The sequence below is a fragment of the Chelonus insularis genome, unplaced genomic scaffold (genome assembly GCF_013357705.1).
Source record: "Chelonus insularis isolate UGA/USDA-ARS -01 unplaced genomic scaffold, ASM1335770v1 contig_140_pilon, whole genome shotgun sequence".
NCBI classification, from domain to species: Eukaryota; Metazoa; Arthropoda; class Insecta; order Hymenoptera; family Braconidae; genus Chelonus; species Chelonus insularis.
The window spans coordinates 23,373-41,144 of record NW_023276381.1 but is presented as its reverse complement, the minus strand read 5'-3'; the positions used below and the strand labels follow the sequence as shown (position 1 = coordinate 41,144).

At 31.3% G+C, this 17,772-nt stretch overlaps 1 protein-coding gene across 4 annotated transcripts in view; it reads left to right on the top strand.

The window, feature by feature from the left end:
• The first annotated feature begins 95 nt into the window (after window positions 1–95).
• Window positions 96–17,772, top strand: part of LOC118074968 (uncharacterized) — a 31,316-nt gene continuing 13,639 nt past the window's right edge. For 2 of the 4 annotated variants that reach the window (XR_004691251.1, XM_035096540.1), the window contains exons 1-2: window positions 96–1,197; window positions 1,273–1,703. Coding sequence is in view for 3 of the 4 variants with exons in the window: in XM_035096540.1 (XP_034952431.1) it covers window positions 347–1,197; window positions 1,273–1,690 (1,269 nt within the window). In the remaining variant the exon portion in view is untranslated. Of the gene's footprint in view, window positions 1,198–1,272; window positions 4,108–17,772 lie in introns of those variants that run through there. The other 2 variants (XM_035096539.1, XM_035096538.1) reach the window with 2 other exon arrangements.

Genomic DNA, 17,772 nt, shown 5'->3' with positions numbered 1-17,772 from the left:
AGACAACTATAAAACTACTTTATACTTAAAATTTTGGCGAAAACAGTTTTCGAACTTCAAACCATAGTCATCGAAATGTTTTCAATCGGGAGTTAACATTAAAATAGTGCAAGGTTTTTTATTGAATGAGTTTGACGTATTTTTCCGATAAAAGAATTCGATATTATAAAATTTGATTAAACCTTTTATTGAATTGTTTCTGAGCGAAATGATTATTATTTTTTAATTCAAATTTTTGATAAAAAAAAATTTATATTTAATTGAAATATTGTGTTTGATGTATTAATAGAAAAATATCAATAAAAACAATTCTCTAAAGTGAAAAAATATTTTTATCATTCAAAAAATGAAAAAAAGAAGTAAAGAAAATGTTCTTGATAGTGATGAGTGTAACGAAATTGTGCAAAAAAAACTAGTTCAAGATTGTATGGAGGATTATTCGCTAATCAGCTATGAAATAATTCCATTGGACAGTACTACAGGATACATGGGTGAATATTTTACTTTAAAAGCAATTGTAGGTCGAAAGACAAATCTTTCAGACAAAAAAACTCTTCAATTTTTTGCTAAATTACCTCCACTTACTGATAGTCCACTTCAAAATTTTAATCTTGAACAAGGCTCATTTAAAAAAGAAATAGATTTATATACTAAAGTATTCCCTCAATTGTTGACTGGTGAAATGGACTTCAATATTCCTAGATGTATTCTTGGACTCGATGATAATCTGATAGTGCTAGAAGACATGAGTACTCAGGGATATAAAATGACTGACAAATTTACACCTTTTGATTTTGATCATTGTAAAATTATGATGAGCACTCTAGCTAAATTCCATGCTAAGTCACTAATATTTGAAGAAGTTCATAAAAAAAATCTGAATAATGAATTTTCTTACTGTCTGCATGAGACCCTTTGGCCAACTCAAGACGGATTAGCCAAAAAAACGTTTCATGCTGCTGTGAAAGGAGTTATTTCTATGATTGACTTAATACCAGGTTTAAAGGGGTTGAAGAAATCTCAATTGAAAAAGAAGTTTATAGAATTATCAACTCATCATGCGGAAAACTTGAAACCATCAAAACACCATCGAAATGTTATATGTCATGGTGATTTGTGGGCAAATAATATTCTTTTTCAGTATGATAATCAAGAAAAGCCAATTTCTTGCTGCTTGATAGATTTTCAACTTGCGAGGTAGTTAAAATTTATAATAACAATTATTAACTTATTATACAAACAAAATAGTCATTTAAAATGTCTTCATTTTAGATATAATCCACCAGCTCACGATGTCATGTGTTTTTTAAATTTTACCACAACAAGAGAATTACGCAAAAACTGCAGCTTGGAACTTTACAAAATTTATTATGATCAACTGATTCAGTCCTTAAAAAATGCCAAATTACAAAATCTTGGCATTATTTCATGGGAAGATTTCAATATCTCTTTGAAAGATCTTCGTCTTACACATTTACTTCATGGAATTTTAAATTTGAATGTTATGATATTACATCCTAAAATTTTGGGTGAATATTTTACGAATCCTAAACTTTTAGAAGAAGCTCTCTACGTCGACAGAACACCTTTAATTTGTGCACAATTTCGAACCATAAAAGAATACAGAGAGAGAATGATTGAAATAATATTTGAGTTACATGAAGAAATTCAATTTACTCTGAATGACTAAGTCATTTTAACAGGTAAAATTATGAAAACTATATTTTTGAAAATTATAATTAGAAATTAAAACCATTTTTTTGATGATTTAATGTCATTTTTTTATAAGTAATATATTATTAACGCAACAGTTATAACTATTATTCATTTTCATCAAAAAACAAAATAGAGATGAAAACCTTTCTCATTTTATGAAGGACTCCCATGTATTTATGCCTAATTCAAATTAAGCTATCAGGAACGACATATCATCTATATCTTTTTATGTTAAAGTGAATATTTTAGCACAATATCGGTCTCTTTTACGATTACTTGATAAAAAAAACGTATGATTGATCCATGAATAAACTCTCAATTTTTGCGCGACGAAATTTCGTATATGACGAATGAAGCAATGATGATACTTTAAAGTATGCTTAATCGAAGGCCAACAATCGCTTGTCGTGCAAATTCTTAATTTCAGCCCATGTTTATATTATAACAAGAAAAAAATTTTGAATTTAAAAATTATTCCCTGCAAAAATCATCTTATCTATGTATGAAAAAGACAATGATCGGCCATATTAAATTGAAAAACACCATATTGGAAGCCGTATTGATAATGTAAGCTAAATGTAGCTAAATCTTCGAATTCAGATATGCGTAATTTTGATTTATTTATTCTACTTTTTTTATTGAGGTATTGATTTTGTTTTCTAGTATCTGGAATACTACTCAATTCTGATGAAACAGAGTTCGCGTAACATACAGTCCTCATTGGAATTTTGTTTGAATAATTTTCATTATTGTTTTGAGCTGTACACTGAGGAAAAAAAAGGATAATACTCAGTTGAATAAATGCCACGCTCAGGATTAAAATTTCCCAACCAGCCTACTATTCGGATAACAATAAATGAGCACGTAAACGTAGTCTTGTTGATACTCGAGAAAATTCTACATGGCAATAAAACTGGCCTCAACTCCCAAAACTGACAAAAAAAATTATTCTCCTTCTATTTAAAAGTATGCAATCTTTGGATACATTTGAGGTCCGTGCATATTTGAGTTTAGTATTTTCTTAAACTTCTTTAAGGAACGATCAAGTTGGTCAGTTTGTGTGAAAAACGAAGGAATGTTTTTCACACAAACTGCGCTGAAACATAAACTAATATTGAATTATTAGATGTTAGAATGGAAAAAAGTTTCAGAGCAAGACAAAGCTGAGTTATGTGCAATGATGAATACTTCAAATATTATGTTGTTCAAAGATTTTCTACCGAGCTAGTTAATTACACTGCAACCATCATTAACAGTAAAAACAGTGCATTTTGAAAGTAATAATATTAGAGCAGGTGACATTATAATATTGCATTTAGAAGATGGGCCTGAATTTTACATTGTTCATTTAATAATAATCGATAAACACGATTTTTTTATTATAGGAAAGATGTTGAATGATGTAGGTTTTAATTTGCATTTACAGTCACATGAAATATTATCGCCATCATTTTCATGAATTTGTAAAAATAGTAAAGATTTACATGGTTGTATTAAAAGCTACATTGTATGCGCCTCAAATATTTGTAAATATATTGTAAATAGATAAGCTTATGTATTGTGTTTAAGAAATTATCATAAATTACTTGGTAAAATTTACCCACACTTTATGGTTAGTTTTTCAAGAAAAATTGTCTCAGTGTAAAAGACGAAGAACAACTATCTGTTAAACTGTTACGTAGTGAAAATGAACTACTTATGATCCATTCAATCAACTGGAAAATTCTTATTTTGTAAGCTAAATAAAGAACAACTAATGTTCCTAAAGCATACATAGCGTGAGTTAACTAAGACATTATTTTTTCGTAAAGTGTTTTTGTGCGTTCACGATTTCCTATCACGGTTGCATCTCTGCTTATTTCGCTGAGTTTAGTTCCATATTTGGTTAGATCTTCTATTTTTACGTCAGGTGTCTCTATTGAGTGAATAATTTTGATAGTTTCAGGTTTTGGGGCCAAATATAACCCTTTGTCATTACTTTGAAATTGTATCCAAACAGGGTTTTTTACGGCTGTATAAACATTAACATCACTTACTAGTTAAATGATAGCAAAATATTCGAATTTGCAGTAACAATCATCTCGCATACCCAGACATTGTAAAACTTTGACGAAACAATCGATAATACCAATTTTTCTATTTTTACCATCATAATAATGAACTGCAGAAGTGTCAGTCTGCATACGATGTTGGTATTTTTTCGCTATATATAATCTATTCATTTTGAGTTATCTATGAAACTCCCATATAGTAATATTATTGATTGTTTTCCCAATGTTTGTAAACATTTATATATTCCCACTGAATATGTATTATTATCTATTTCTGTATTTATTTGAGATTGTATTTATTAGTGCAGAATTGTAAGACCATATAATTTTGTATACTATCTATCAAAAACAATAAAGTAAATAAAAGATTAAATTATAATAATTAGACAATTCATAATTATAAATTTTATTCCACTTCAATCATATTTACTGGTTCTATAACGTATTTTTTAGTATTACATACAACATCAACATGAATACAAACAGAACTGAGATCTTCCACATTTACAGCTAACGTTCTTTGAGTATCAATATATTCATACACATATGTAAAATGAATGTCTCTTATAGGATAAAATTTTAGATAAACATTACAAACGTTTACAATAGCATAACTTATTAAATTACATTCATCAGTACAACTTCCAGATTGACATGAACAATTTGAAGTTTTTACAAAACAATAAATGTTTCCAAAATATGTTTCCCTATTATGAATAAATTTTACATATCTCGAATTTGTCTTTTTTAATCAACCATATAATTCCGATGTATATAAAATTCCACTTTTCATCAACCTTAAAAACAGTTTAATATCGGTATAAGATATATTTTGTTCCTGCAGAGTTACATTAATGATTTGAGGTATCATGTCCATTTCTTTTGGCACTCCAACTATATATATTCTTCCAGAAGCATATTCTTCTCTATATTTTGCCTTTTTTTTGCTTAAATATTCGCAGAATTCATAGACTGGTGTATTTGGAATCAGAATTTCATTTTTTAAATTCGGCAGGTTCATAAACGTTGCAACTTCAGAACGTATTTGGGTTTCGGCAAATCTTGTTCCAGTCACCAATGTTCTTAGATCACCATTGGCATTTTTATATGAAAAGCATGAAGTTACCCACAAAGGCCTGAAATCTCTAACTGTCTCAGCTAAATGCAGCAAATTATGAATATTAGCAGTCATATGACGATTACTGTATAAATTCGAAAAACGAGACACAAATTCTGTTAACAACCTCTCTGCAGTATTGACTTGTTCATCCGAAATACTTTTTTGATTAAGAAGATAAATACCATGGACTAACAATTTATAATGATCAAAATACATCTCGTCCATGGTTGAATGTAAAAGTGGTAAAGAATAGTAAAAGAACCATGCGTTCAGTTCTGAAGCTTTAAAGTAAGGTAAGGAATCGGAAATAGATCGTAGCAATCTTATTATAAAATCTAGTGGCGTAATAAAATATAATTTACAATTGATCATTGCTATATGGTTATGCATAGACCAATTTTCATTCGCAAAATTGGAATGAAACCACAAAACTAATAAACTCTTCACTACACCTAAATATGCGCAATGGATTACATATACTGCTGTCAGACGAATGAAACTAAAACACTAAGTCCTTTTATTCCTAATATATCAAAATTAGGAAACTCAGCAGCTTGTCTTGCACATTCATTAGTCTCTTCTTGACTTCTCAATGGTAAATTAACTATGTATGGATATATTCTGACATTGATTCTTGGTTCAGCTGGTTGAGTTTTTATCTTGCATTTTTGGCAACCATACACACCATTATACTGTTTCATATTTAACATCAATGCTTTAGCCAGAAGATCACAAGTTCCACAGATAACTGCAACTTGAACTTTGATACGATTGGTCATGGAATCATGCTCGTCAGAATGTGGTATATTTATATAAATACCATTGTTAAGTTTAACCAATTCATCTGATATTGATCTTAAAAATACAGGTGGTAAATGTTATAATCTAGATTCATATTTTTCTTCTAATATTAATAAACATTATAATAAGTAAACAGTGGAAGCAAAAGACGTAGAAGTATCAGGAACACAGAGAAGAAGGAAAGTAAGCAGGTAATAGAAAATAAAAAAAAAATTTAATAATAAAAAACCGGGACATAGAGTTTTGAGGCGTATGCTATGTAAGCACAGGTGAATCCTGCGTGGGAGAGTTATAGAGCCAAAAAGATGTGCCGGACACTAGACAAAAGGAGAAGGGAAAAAATGCGTAGATAATTGGAGGAAATTAGCGCTAGGCCTAAGTAATTGAATTAATTAAAACGTTGGATTGGAGAACGCCAATCGAGAAGCTTCCAAAGTATGCGCGAAAAGCACCTTAAAAAGCGCGGACTTGGACACAAAGGATACTCTCTTCCGAATTTTTACTGGACGCGGTGCAAATCCGAACTCAGCTTGATTAAACTTAGAATATTATCTTAATTAATTCTTAAATTAATTTTCTTTATCTCTTAACAAAGATTATTTAAAAGAAAAATCACGAGTGTAAGAAGAAAGAAGATCAGTCGACTAGGAGGCTTCAACGAAGATTTCCAATGAGGCAACGACAACTTTTCACCAAAAACAGCCATAAAACCATAAATTAATCTCAACAGCGCCGAAAGACACCGCACCAACGCCGAGAGCCGAAAGGACAATTGGGTCTTGACTCGAAAAAGAGACTATTCTGTTACTGAGACGTAACAGTAAAGGCTTTTTGTGACCAAATCACAATCCTGCTAATAATAAATTACCTTTTTTGAACCTTTTAGAATATGGTAGTTCATTAATACTTAAGAAAAATGGCCATATTTAAAATTTCGAAGATTTGAATAAAGAAACACCATCACAGTTCCATGTAAATGATAATTTATGGTGATTTGTTATTATATTTGGATATTGATGTACTTCTTGATACACATTTCCATCATATATATCTTCATAGTTAGATGCAACAATTTTGTTCCTTTTATTACGATGTTTCAACATATCGATGAATTCATCACGTTTGTACAATGTATTCAGTTCTATAATCGATAACTCCATAAAGAGACTAATGCCACTATTAGGTGGACATTTTTCGCATCGATGGTTTTTATTTAAATGTCGTAAACATGACCAACAGTAAAAATGTTTTGCTGGCTTCAAAGAATTCATACTCGAAATACGTTTTCGATAATGATACATACTTTTAAAACAGTAGTTCGGCTGAATACAATGTAATCCAATGAGTGTTAACAGATCTTCAACAGCAGCTCCAGTTAACTTATGTCTTAAAAAGACAAAATAGCAAGCAAACTTTCACCTTGCGTAATCGGTGCATTCGCATATAACAGTGGATCTTCTTCATCATTTTCCGTATGTGTTGAATAAAAACTTTCCGAATCTGAAAGTATATCTTCATCATAGTTTATGTCTTCTCCCTCATCAGCTGAATTCGGAACATCGAGCTCTGGAGGTATATCTTCTTCATTATTTAGAGACATTTTATCCATTCCAGATTCGTAATTTAGGTCGTTATCTATAAGAAATAAAATATGATTATAAATATTGTTATAAGACATCACTTCGAAGATCATTAGAGTAATTAGGGACATAGATTAGTTTCAATAATTTATTATTATTGTTTTGATAAATCAGTTAGACTTTATTATCTCTCCTTTTCTTTATTTTACAATGTTTATATACATTTAATTAAATCCCCAAGACTTTAACTCCATAGTTAATGTTCAATATTTAAGAAGCTCCAGTAAATCGATATTTTACTTTAAAAACCAATTTCAAATAGAAAATAAAATGATGTTTTCTGTCAGGTTTTGCCTTATTCAGGTCAGATAATATGTTGTTCAATATTGAAGTAAAAGTGATAAGTCGATGACTGAACACGAAAATTACCAAGATCCGATTGGGTCCTATGGATCACTTTTGTATATTAAGTTATGTCTAAACAGATTCTATATTTTATTGTAATATTTCGCTAAATCGAATTTTTTTTATTCGAATGTTTAAATTAAATCGAATCCTTTTATTATTTATTCTTAGTTTGATAAGCGAGTAAAAAAATCAAGATTATACTACTTACGTCCAGTCATATTTTTATCGTTAATAGATGAACTTCTATAAAATTAAATAATGTACACTTAGAATGATAATTAACTGGTACATAAAATGTAAATAGAAAAATCATGACAAAAATTACCTTGGCACAGCATCAATTTCATTGTCACTGACACTGCCGAAGAATTTAATTGTTCCCTCATTATCGGTTCTTTCTAACAGCGACTCTCTGCAAATTCTCATAAATCGTTGTTGCGTCGGCAAACTGCAAATCGAAGTGGACGTGAACGACTGTTGTGACTCGTTTTTTGAAGTTATCGCAAATTGTTTTAGAGAAACTTTCAATATGGTTAAGTTAATGAAGGTACAATTATAAGTTCTTCGGGGTAAAGTTATAACATACTATACATAAAGTATACACTATATTAAAACGATAATTATAATCCACAGTTTTTTATTATTATTATTTGAATAATTGTTCAAACATTCGACTATGAAGTATCACAGCCTACATTTCATACTACCAAATATATACATATACATCTATAATTATTATTGTATATTGTTATGCCGTGGATAAATTCTAGGATTTCAGTCAATTTAAATACACAAAAATTTATTTTAAGTGATCACAAATTTATTGTCACTTTTAATATTAATTACACTTAAATGTTTAGCACTAAAATTATAGTTAACAACAGTACAGTTAATTAATCACTTCTATTTATTACTGAATATTCTAAACTTATTGACAATATTCTGATTCTTATTCTTCACATGAATCGAGAAAACTTTATTTATTTCTGTTTCTACTTCAATGATAGTTTCCTGTCGACTAACTGAATAACAAAAATGAAAAAATATCAAAATACAAAAGTAGTGCTACTAATGTGTTACTGCGCTTGAGAAAAATAAGTAGGAGAGTTGCCATGAGTCTCGAGACACAGGCGTAATAATATTACAGTCAGCAAAAATTAAATACACGTATGGTGTGAGGTAGTCACGGCGTAACACCCCCACCCTTAGATTGGAAAATCTTCCAAAAAGAAAAAGATTTTCAAAACAAAAAAGTGTTAAGTTGAGTCTTTAAATTCTGATATGCGTAATTTTGATTTAGTTAGTTTTCTTCTCTGATTTGAATGATGGTTTTGTTTACTATTTTCTGAAATGCTATTTAAATCTGAAGAAATAGAATTTGCGTAACATATTGTCCTCATTGGAATTTCGTTGGAATAATTTTCGTCGTTATTGAGTTGAGTTTTAGGGGGTGAAACACAATAGTTGATTAACTTATTGTATAGTGAAAAGAACTTATTTACTATGAATTTAATCAATTGAAAGATTCTTAATTTGTAAGCTAAATATAGTATAACACACCTAAAGCGTACATAGCATAAGTTAGCCAAAACATTATTTTTTCATAAGTGGTTTTTGTTCGTTCATGGTTACCTCTTGCAATTGCGTCTCTTTTAATTTCATTTAGTTTAGTACCGTATTTAGTTAAATCCTCAATTTTTACATCAGGTGTCTCTATTGAATAAATTTTGGATAAACTGAGGTTCATAATTGAATTATTGATCATTTGGAAATTTTGGTTAAAGTTATAATTAATCAATGGTATAAAAGTTTGATTATTGTCGTAATTTGTACTTTTGTAAGAATTTAATATGACACTATTAGAGACAACACTACATCCAGGGGCGATCCACAATATTTTTGTTTCGTTTATAATTTTATCTGTTACCTTATTATTGCAAATAATTTTAATAGTCTCAGGTTTAGGGGCCGAATATAACCATTTGTCATTACTTTTAAATTGTATCCAAATAGAAGTTTTTACACTAATCAGTTTAATATCACAATCATTTTCGCTTAAATTTACAGGTTCGTTTACAATTTTGCTCATACATGTGTCTTGTTTTTGAATAAAGTATTTTGGGTATATCGTTTTACAGAAATAAAGTGATTTGTGGGTTTTACAAGTTTCTAAAAAATATTTATCGCTAGGGGTATATAATAGTCTTTCATTATTAGTAATTATATAATCGTTTGGATTTGACATATAAGCCAATAGATTACTTCTTATTAATTTAGGAGCAGGAATTGCTCTGTATGCTTTATAATTTCCTATTTCTAAAATCGGTATTTTGATTATATAAACAAATCTATATCCTATTACACTTATTGATACGTCACTTATTTCTAAATATTCAAAATAGTTGCCTTGATGAAGAGCAATTGGCATTTCGTTTGCTCCCCTTTCGTCTCTTATCAATTTTATTGAACTCATAAGTAAATCTGGTGTTAATAATTGGGAATTTATTTGACCAATTTTTGCAAAACTAATAGATTGAACTATCATATTCACATTTCTACTAAACTCAATTAGGGCTAACTCAATTTCTAAGCAAATATCTGTGATTACAAAATTGAATAGGCCTTTCTTTTCTTTAACTAGATTTGGAACTCCTATAGCAGAAAACAGTTTATACTTATCTTGTCTAAATGTCTCAAATTGATTACGTATTTTCTTTATCAGATTCGCTTCAGTACAATTTTCGTTACAAAACGTGTTGACCATGTTGAGTCCTTTCATGATTTCGGATTCCTGGAATGTTAATTCATCCAAGTTGATATATGATACTACGTTGTAGGTCTCGTGGAAGAATCTTACGTCCCCCAAATACTCCATGTAGATATTTGGTAATACAGGAAAACCTGTTTCTCTATAAATTTCTTTGTTACCATCAGAAAATTCAATCAGGGAAATTCTGAAACAAATTTATATTAGCGTATTTTAATCTATTTGCATGAACGATAATTTTTTTATTATTCTTTATTATCTCATAATTGACGTCAGACGTCTTGTCAGATATTTGATATGGCCCTTCCCATGGTAGGTTGAGTGCATGTGTTTTATTGTTAGCTACACTTTCTTTCCGTAACCAAATTAAATCGCCCGGTTTGAATTCTTGAGGATTACTCATTCTATCATATCTGTCCTTGGATCGTTGTTTACTCTCGGATATCATTTTCTTGCATTCATCTAGATTCTTTGATAACTTGCGTTTTAATTCATTGAGATATTTAGTATATGGTATATTATGACGTTTCTTGACTGATGATACATCTCTTGCGTTCTGACCGAATACTAGTTCACAGGGTGTAAATTTAGTTCCTTCATGTTTCGATGTATTGTAATATAGTGTTGCAAAATGGATTACTTCGTCCCAGTTTTGAGCATTTTCATCACAGAAGTGTCGCAGAAAGTCTTTTAATACCTGATGACTTCGTTCGAGGCTTCCGTTGCTTTGAGGGTGAAAACTTGTTGTCGTTATTTGTTTTATTCCCAACAATTTTTCGAAATTCTTCATTAATTCACTTGTAAAGTTTGTTCCTTTGTCTGTTAAAATGTTTTGTGGTACTCCAAAATAGCTGACCCTAGTAGGTTTTCTTAATTCCTCCATGTCCTCCAGTAAGGCTGTCATGGTTTTCTTTTAATATTTTCGGTATCTCTTCTTCTGTTGGAATCATTCTACGTTTATCATGAAGATAAATTGTGATTTTCTTATTTCGAAATTCTTTTATCCAAATTTTTTCCAAAGCTTTACTCGAAAAGCCACTTAACTGGATACATCCATCGTGATCAACGTGGAGTTCTTCAAGTTCCTCATTAACTGCTATTTGTTTTATTTCTTGAATTTTTTCTTTCAATTCTTCAATTTCTCCTTCTAAATTAACTCTCACAATAATGTGATATTCTTGGTTGTCCTCTTCAGAGTAGACTTCTATGGGTTGTGACTTTTCTCCTTCAATGAACGATACATCCACACTACCCTCAGGTATTGGATCATTCGTCAATATTATTTGTTTTCCTAGCTTCGCTCGTGAGGCTAATTCTGGTCTTTCTAAATCTTCTGTATTATCTTCCTTTTCTTCCTCTACTTTTCTTTCTTTATTTTGTTCTATGTTTACTTCTATCCTTTTTCGTTTCTTATCATGAGTTACTGATTCCTCATTTTCTTCTTTCTTTTTTTTTTGAGTTTCACTCAACTTCTTCCGTTTCCTAACTTGGTTCTCTGATTCTTCTCGTTCTATTTCTTTTCGTTTTTTACTAGTTGAATTTACATTCTTCTTCCTTCGGTACGCCAGTACCGGGTTTCTTGATAATGCATCTGCATTTTGTAACGAGATGGGTGAATCGAGTGTCACCCAGCCCTTCAGCAGGTCGATACGTTATCGACCTGTCGATCATTGATTGACCTAATTTACCAATTAGGTCAAAATAGTTTATTTTTGGCGGCGCTATCATCACCACGTGGTCAGCCGGCTAGAAATTTTACAAAAAGACGCCATTGTGGAGTTGTTGTCGAAAGAGTAAGCACGTGGTGTCAAGTTCTCTTCTCTGATTCTCTGCAATCATCTTTTCTCCGACGTTGCGGAGTAATAATTGAAATAAAATTGTGAAAACAAGTCTCTCGACGTTGCGAGAGCAACAGTGAAGTGCCAGTTAGGCTACATTTATTGAAAAAGCCCTCGACGTTGCGAGGTGAAGTTATTCCATTGTTGGTTGGTGTACTTTACCACCTGTTCAAAGGACCAGTTATTGTTCAGTGTACCAGTCGCAGATAGTTCGTGGATGTCTCGCCGAGGAAGTAGGCCCCGTTGGACCAGGGGTCTGGGATACTTAGACGACGAGGAGCTTCCGTAAGCTGAAACCATCTACATCTATCTACTATCTCTTTCCTTTCTATATTCCCTGTGTGCAAGAGAGAGAGAGAGAGAGAGAGAGTATGTGCTTTGCGATCCGGTACCAGTAATTTCGTCTAGGACCATCTGTCCTTGTTCCTCGCTGAGGAATTTCTTTGTTGCAAGAAATAAATGCTTTCGAGAACGTTCTCGCGTGATTATTACTATTATTTAGTCACATTAATAAGTATCGTAGGTTATTATAATTGATTTCATTCACGATTAAGTTCAATTAAATTCCAATTATTATTATTATTAAATTGAATCGATTATTTTTGATATTTGTATAATTTTGTGAATCAATTAAATATATAGATTTTCGCGTTAACGAAATTGTTAATCGAGATATTAATTTTCTTTGCATTAATTAATTCAAATAAATTTAATTTTACGTTAATAAAAGTCCTTGATTAAACATATACAATTGGTGTAAAGATTATTTGTGTTCGCGAGTATTTTTCCGCGGTTTCCAGGGAAACCAGAGCTAGCCAGCTTTCCCCGGTTTCTCGTTTTCTGGCCTAAAAAACGAGTGGCGTCCACAGGTAAGAATCATTAAATAAGTAAATTTGTTGGGTAGATTGGCACCTACACGGTCAGGGATTAAGGCAACTTGCCCTGATCGCGGTAGCGTTGCAATTTGTATTCAAAATACCCTTCCTATAGACAATTTCATAATCATAATCTTCTAGCATGATTCTCCATCTGGCTAATCGTGAATGAGGATCTTTTAGATTCATTAACCAAACCAAAGGCCTATGGTCGATTATTATTTTGAACTTGCGACCATACAAATATGGGCGAAAGTGTTTTACACACCATACCACTGCTAATAATTCTTTTTCAATAGTTGAATAGCGTTGTTCGGCTGCATTGAGTACCCGACTTGTATAAGACACTGGGTGTTCCTTTCCATTTTTTTCTTGCGATAATATTCCACCTATTGCAACGCCAGATGCGTCAGTAGCTAAGGTAAATTCCTTTGAAAAATCTGGGTATGCAAGGATTGGACTATTACATAATTCTTCTTTAAGAATTGTAAATGCTTTTTCTTGTTCTACTTCCCATACCCAAGGTGCATTCTTCTTTAGCAATTGTGTCAATGGTTTAGCCTTTTTGCTGTAATCTTTGATAAATTTTCTATAGTAGCCTGAAAGTCCCAAAAATTGTTTGATGTTTTTTATGTTTTTTGGACGAGGAAATTCTCGAACACTTTTACACTTCTCAAGATTAGGTTTTACACCATCCTTCGTAATGACGTGACCCAAAAACTGTAGTTCAGGTTTTAAATATTCACACTTGTCAGGCTGCAGTTTGAGGTTAACATCTCTCATTCTCTGCAGGAAGATACGTAATTTATTATTGTGTTCTTCCAAGGTTGATCCATATATGATGACATCATCCAAGTAAACAAAGCATACTTTTCCAATTAACCCTCTTAAAGCTTTATCCATTATTCTTTGGAAGGTTGAAGGACTGTTTTTCAACCCGAATGGCATTCTGACAAATTCGTAGTGGCCTTGAGGAGTACTAAAAGCCGTTTTATGTCGATGTTCTTTTCTCATCGGGGATTTGGTGAAACCCGCTTGCTAAATCAAAAGCTGAAAAATAGCGAGCGTTACCAAGCTGGTCTAAAATTTCTTCTATGTTTGGTATAGGATAAGCATCTGCGCGAGTTTTTTCGTTCAATTTTCGATAGTCTACTACAACTCGCCATTTCTGTTTCCCTGAAGCGTCACTTTTCTCGGGGACAATCCACAAAGGTGAGTTATATGGAGAGTCCGAGTCTGTAATTAGTCCTTTTTCTTTCATTTCTTTCACTTGTCTCAAAATTTCTTCAAGTTGTCCAGGTGGATATCGATATTGTTTAACAAAAACCGGTATTTCGTCTGTTGTTTCAAGTGGGTGATCTCCTAAATCTGTGCCTGGTAACGGATCTGCTGGCAAACAGTACATATCTTGATATGAATCTATTATTTCCCATATATTTTCTTTAGCTTTCTCGTCCAAAATATGATTTAGACGTGTATTTTCCTCTAAAAGTTTACTTCTCTCTATTGTGTAATTGTTTGATTCTCTATTCTCAATTTTCAACATTTTTAATTCTGGTATTTTCCTATTAAAAATTATTGTTCTTCGTTTCGCTAATATTATAGCATCTTCTTTCTCAAGAAATGGACGACCAGCAATACCGTCTTCTTCCAGGGGGAACTCGTTAGGAACTACGAGAAAAATGTGTTCAACGTTATCTATTTCAATTTTACATTCCTGAGTACAATTCACAGGCGTAGCATTGATACCCGTTAGCTGCGCCCAGGTTTTCCTGACTGGTAGTCCGACAGTACACTTTAATTTGATGACGTTGACGGCTGCTCTTGTGTCTGCCAAGAACGAATAGTATCGCTGTCCGAATTGGCTGTTGATTCTGAGCATAAAGGTTGCTCCTGGGTTTCTTGAGTTCCTTGACATTCTGTGTATTAGACGGGATTGGGCACGGTTGGTTGTCGGCGCGACGGAAAATTTGCATTAGTAGGTTTTTGTGGGCAGTCTCGAATAAAATGGTCTAAACTGCCACATCCATGACATGGAAATCGCTTTTTTGTTTGCGCCAGATTTATCTGCGTTTCATTATCGATGCTTTTCGGGTTTCTATTCAAATTTTTGTTAATAGGTTTTTTGTTTTCGTGATTCGAATTTTTATAAACCACGCACGATATTTCTTCTTCTTTTTCTGTTTCTAATGCTAAATTTTGAGCTTCTCGAATAGTTGTAGGTTTTCCAGCTTTGACAAATAATCTGACACTCGGCTTTAAACCACGAATGTACTGTATCAGTCCTTGTTTTTCATCATTTGCTAATATAACGGCGCGATCTCTGTTATCATAATCAACATTATTATTTATTGCTCTTTTAATATTAAGATGACATTCAGTGAATCGTTTATTGTAAAGGGTTACTTTTTCTGATCCTTGTTGACATTGGCTTCTCTCAAGAATAGCGATATCGTAAGATTTACACTCGCCAAAATTGTTATGTAAAACTTGATATAGATCATCTGACGATCGAATATCGTGCCCGTCGATAGCTTTCCGTGCGCCCTTAATAATCTTTTTTGAAATGATCAATCGAACAAATGTTTTTCTTTGCTCCTCCGGCAAATCATCAATAATAGATTTTATTTCGAAAATAAATGTTTCAACTGCTATGTTATTGCCTTCGAATTCCGTAATTAATTCGAGTTGTTGTTTAAGATTTTTTATATCAGTTGCCGTCGCGACGCTGTCTTGCGTTGTACATGCGTGATCGACTGTATCGTGATTTGACGTGTGATTGTTAGCCGGTGCATTTATATTTTCTATTATTGCATGTAATGTAGTTAATTGATTCTGTAATGCTTGTACTGAATTTACGAGATCTGTAATTCGAGCTTCCATCGTGTTTTCTGTTACTTGAATTTTTCGATATTCGTTTAAATCTTCCGTAGACTCGTTAGAATCGTCCGTATTAAAATAATCGTTATTATTATTTTCTCTGTATTCCGAAAATGCGTTGTCCGTCATATGTGTTTCCATATATAAGTAATTGTACTTACAGAAGTGTTGTTATTATCATTTTATCCTTTATCAATCCAAGCATTCAAATTTCGAACTGATTTGAGATACTACCGCTGCCACCAATTTTGTTATGCCGTGGATAAATTCTAGGATTTCAGTCAATTTAAATACACAAAAATTTATTTTAAGTGATCACAAATTTATTGTCACTTTTAATATTAATTACACTTAAATGTTTAGCACTAAAATTATAGTTAACAACAGTACAGTTAATTAATCACTTCTATTTATTACTGAATATTCTAAACTTATTGACAATATTCTGATTCTTATTCTTCACATGAATCGAGAAAACTTTATTTATTTCTGTTTCTACTTCAATGATAGTTTCCTGTCGACTAACTGAATAACAAAAATGAAAAAATATCAAAATACAAAAGTAGTGCTACTAATGTGTTACTGCGCTTGAGAAAAATAAGTAGGAGAGTTGCCATGAGTCTCGAGACACAGGCGTAATAATATTACAGTCAGCAAAAATTAAATACACGTATGGTGTGAGGTAGTCACGGCGTAACAAGATATATTTGTAATTATAATTATAATTTATATTTAAAGATCACTAACATTGAATTGAAGTAGAGGAATTATGATCTTAGTTTGTCAAATTAATATCTAATTATGGAGGGATTTTAAAAATATTGCTGATTTTTCGGTTCCATCGTTTACAGAATAAAATATGAAATTAGAAAATATTTAATTATGAATGAAAAGATACAAAACCACTGTCAATATTCACAAATAATGTTTCAGTTTTGACGCATTTACTTTTTTGATATTCATGTTATATAATAAGTTAGGATTTTACTTAGATAGTTCTATGGAAATATTAATATAGGTAAATATGTATTGATCAGTTCGATAATGATCACAAAAATGTAGTTACCCTAGTAGCCAAGATCTGACGTCAGAATTATCGACAGACTTACGTACGTCTGTTTCCTTTCTGCAGAAGCATTTGACGTCTGACGTTGATCTTACGTTAGGAAACCAAAAGTCAGCAACATACATAAGTCTGACGACAGTCTGGTTCCTAATAGGTACAAGGGTAATGTTAGTAAAATAATGAAAAACTTAATAATTAAGTTATTATGATTATCATAATTAAATCATTTGCTTTTTGTTTCAATTGCTAAAGTATCAATTAAAAATTTTATATTTATCATAAAAAAATTTATTAACTGAATGAGTAACATTAATAATTATATTCGAATGGAATAAATTAATATCTTTAACTTTACAAATTAATATTTTCAATTATTCAACTATTTAGGCGATAATTTTTACAATGAAAATATCCAGTGAATATATTAATTTATTAATCAAACTTTAAACTTCACTATATTAGTTTTTTCAAGATGTTATGTTCAATACGGTTTCTTCATGATACTAACAATCAGTGCAAAAAGACATTTGCTGAATTATGACAATAGTAGAGAACTTAATTATTAAATCTATTATTATTTTATTACAATTCAGTTTTTTTTTAGATAAGTAATGAAGCAGTTCATATATTGATATATAATCTACAGCTTCACCAAACCATATCAATAGTA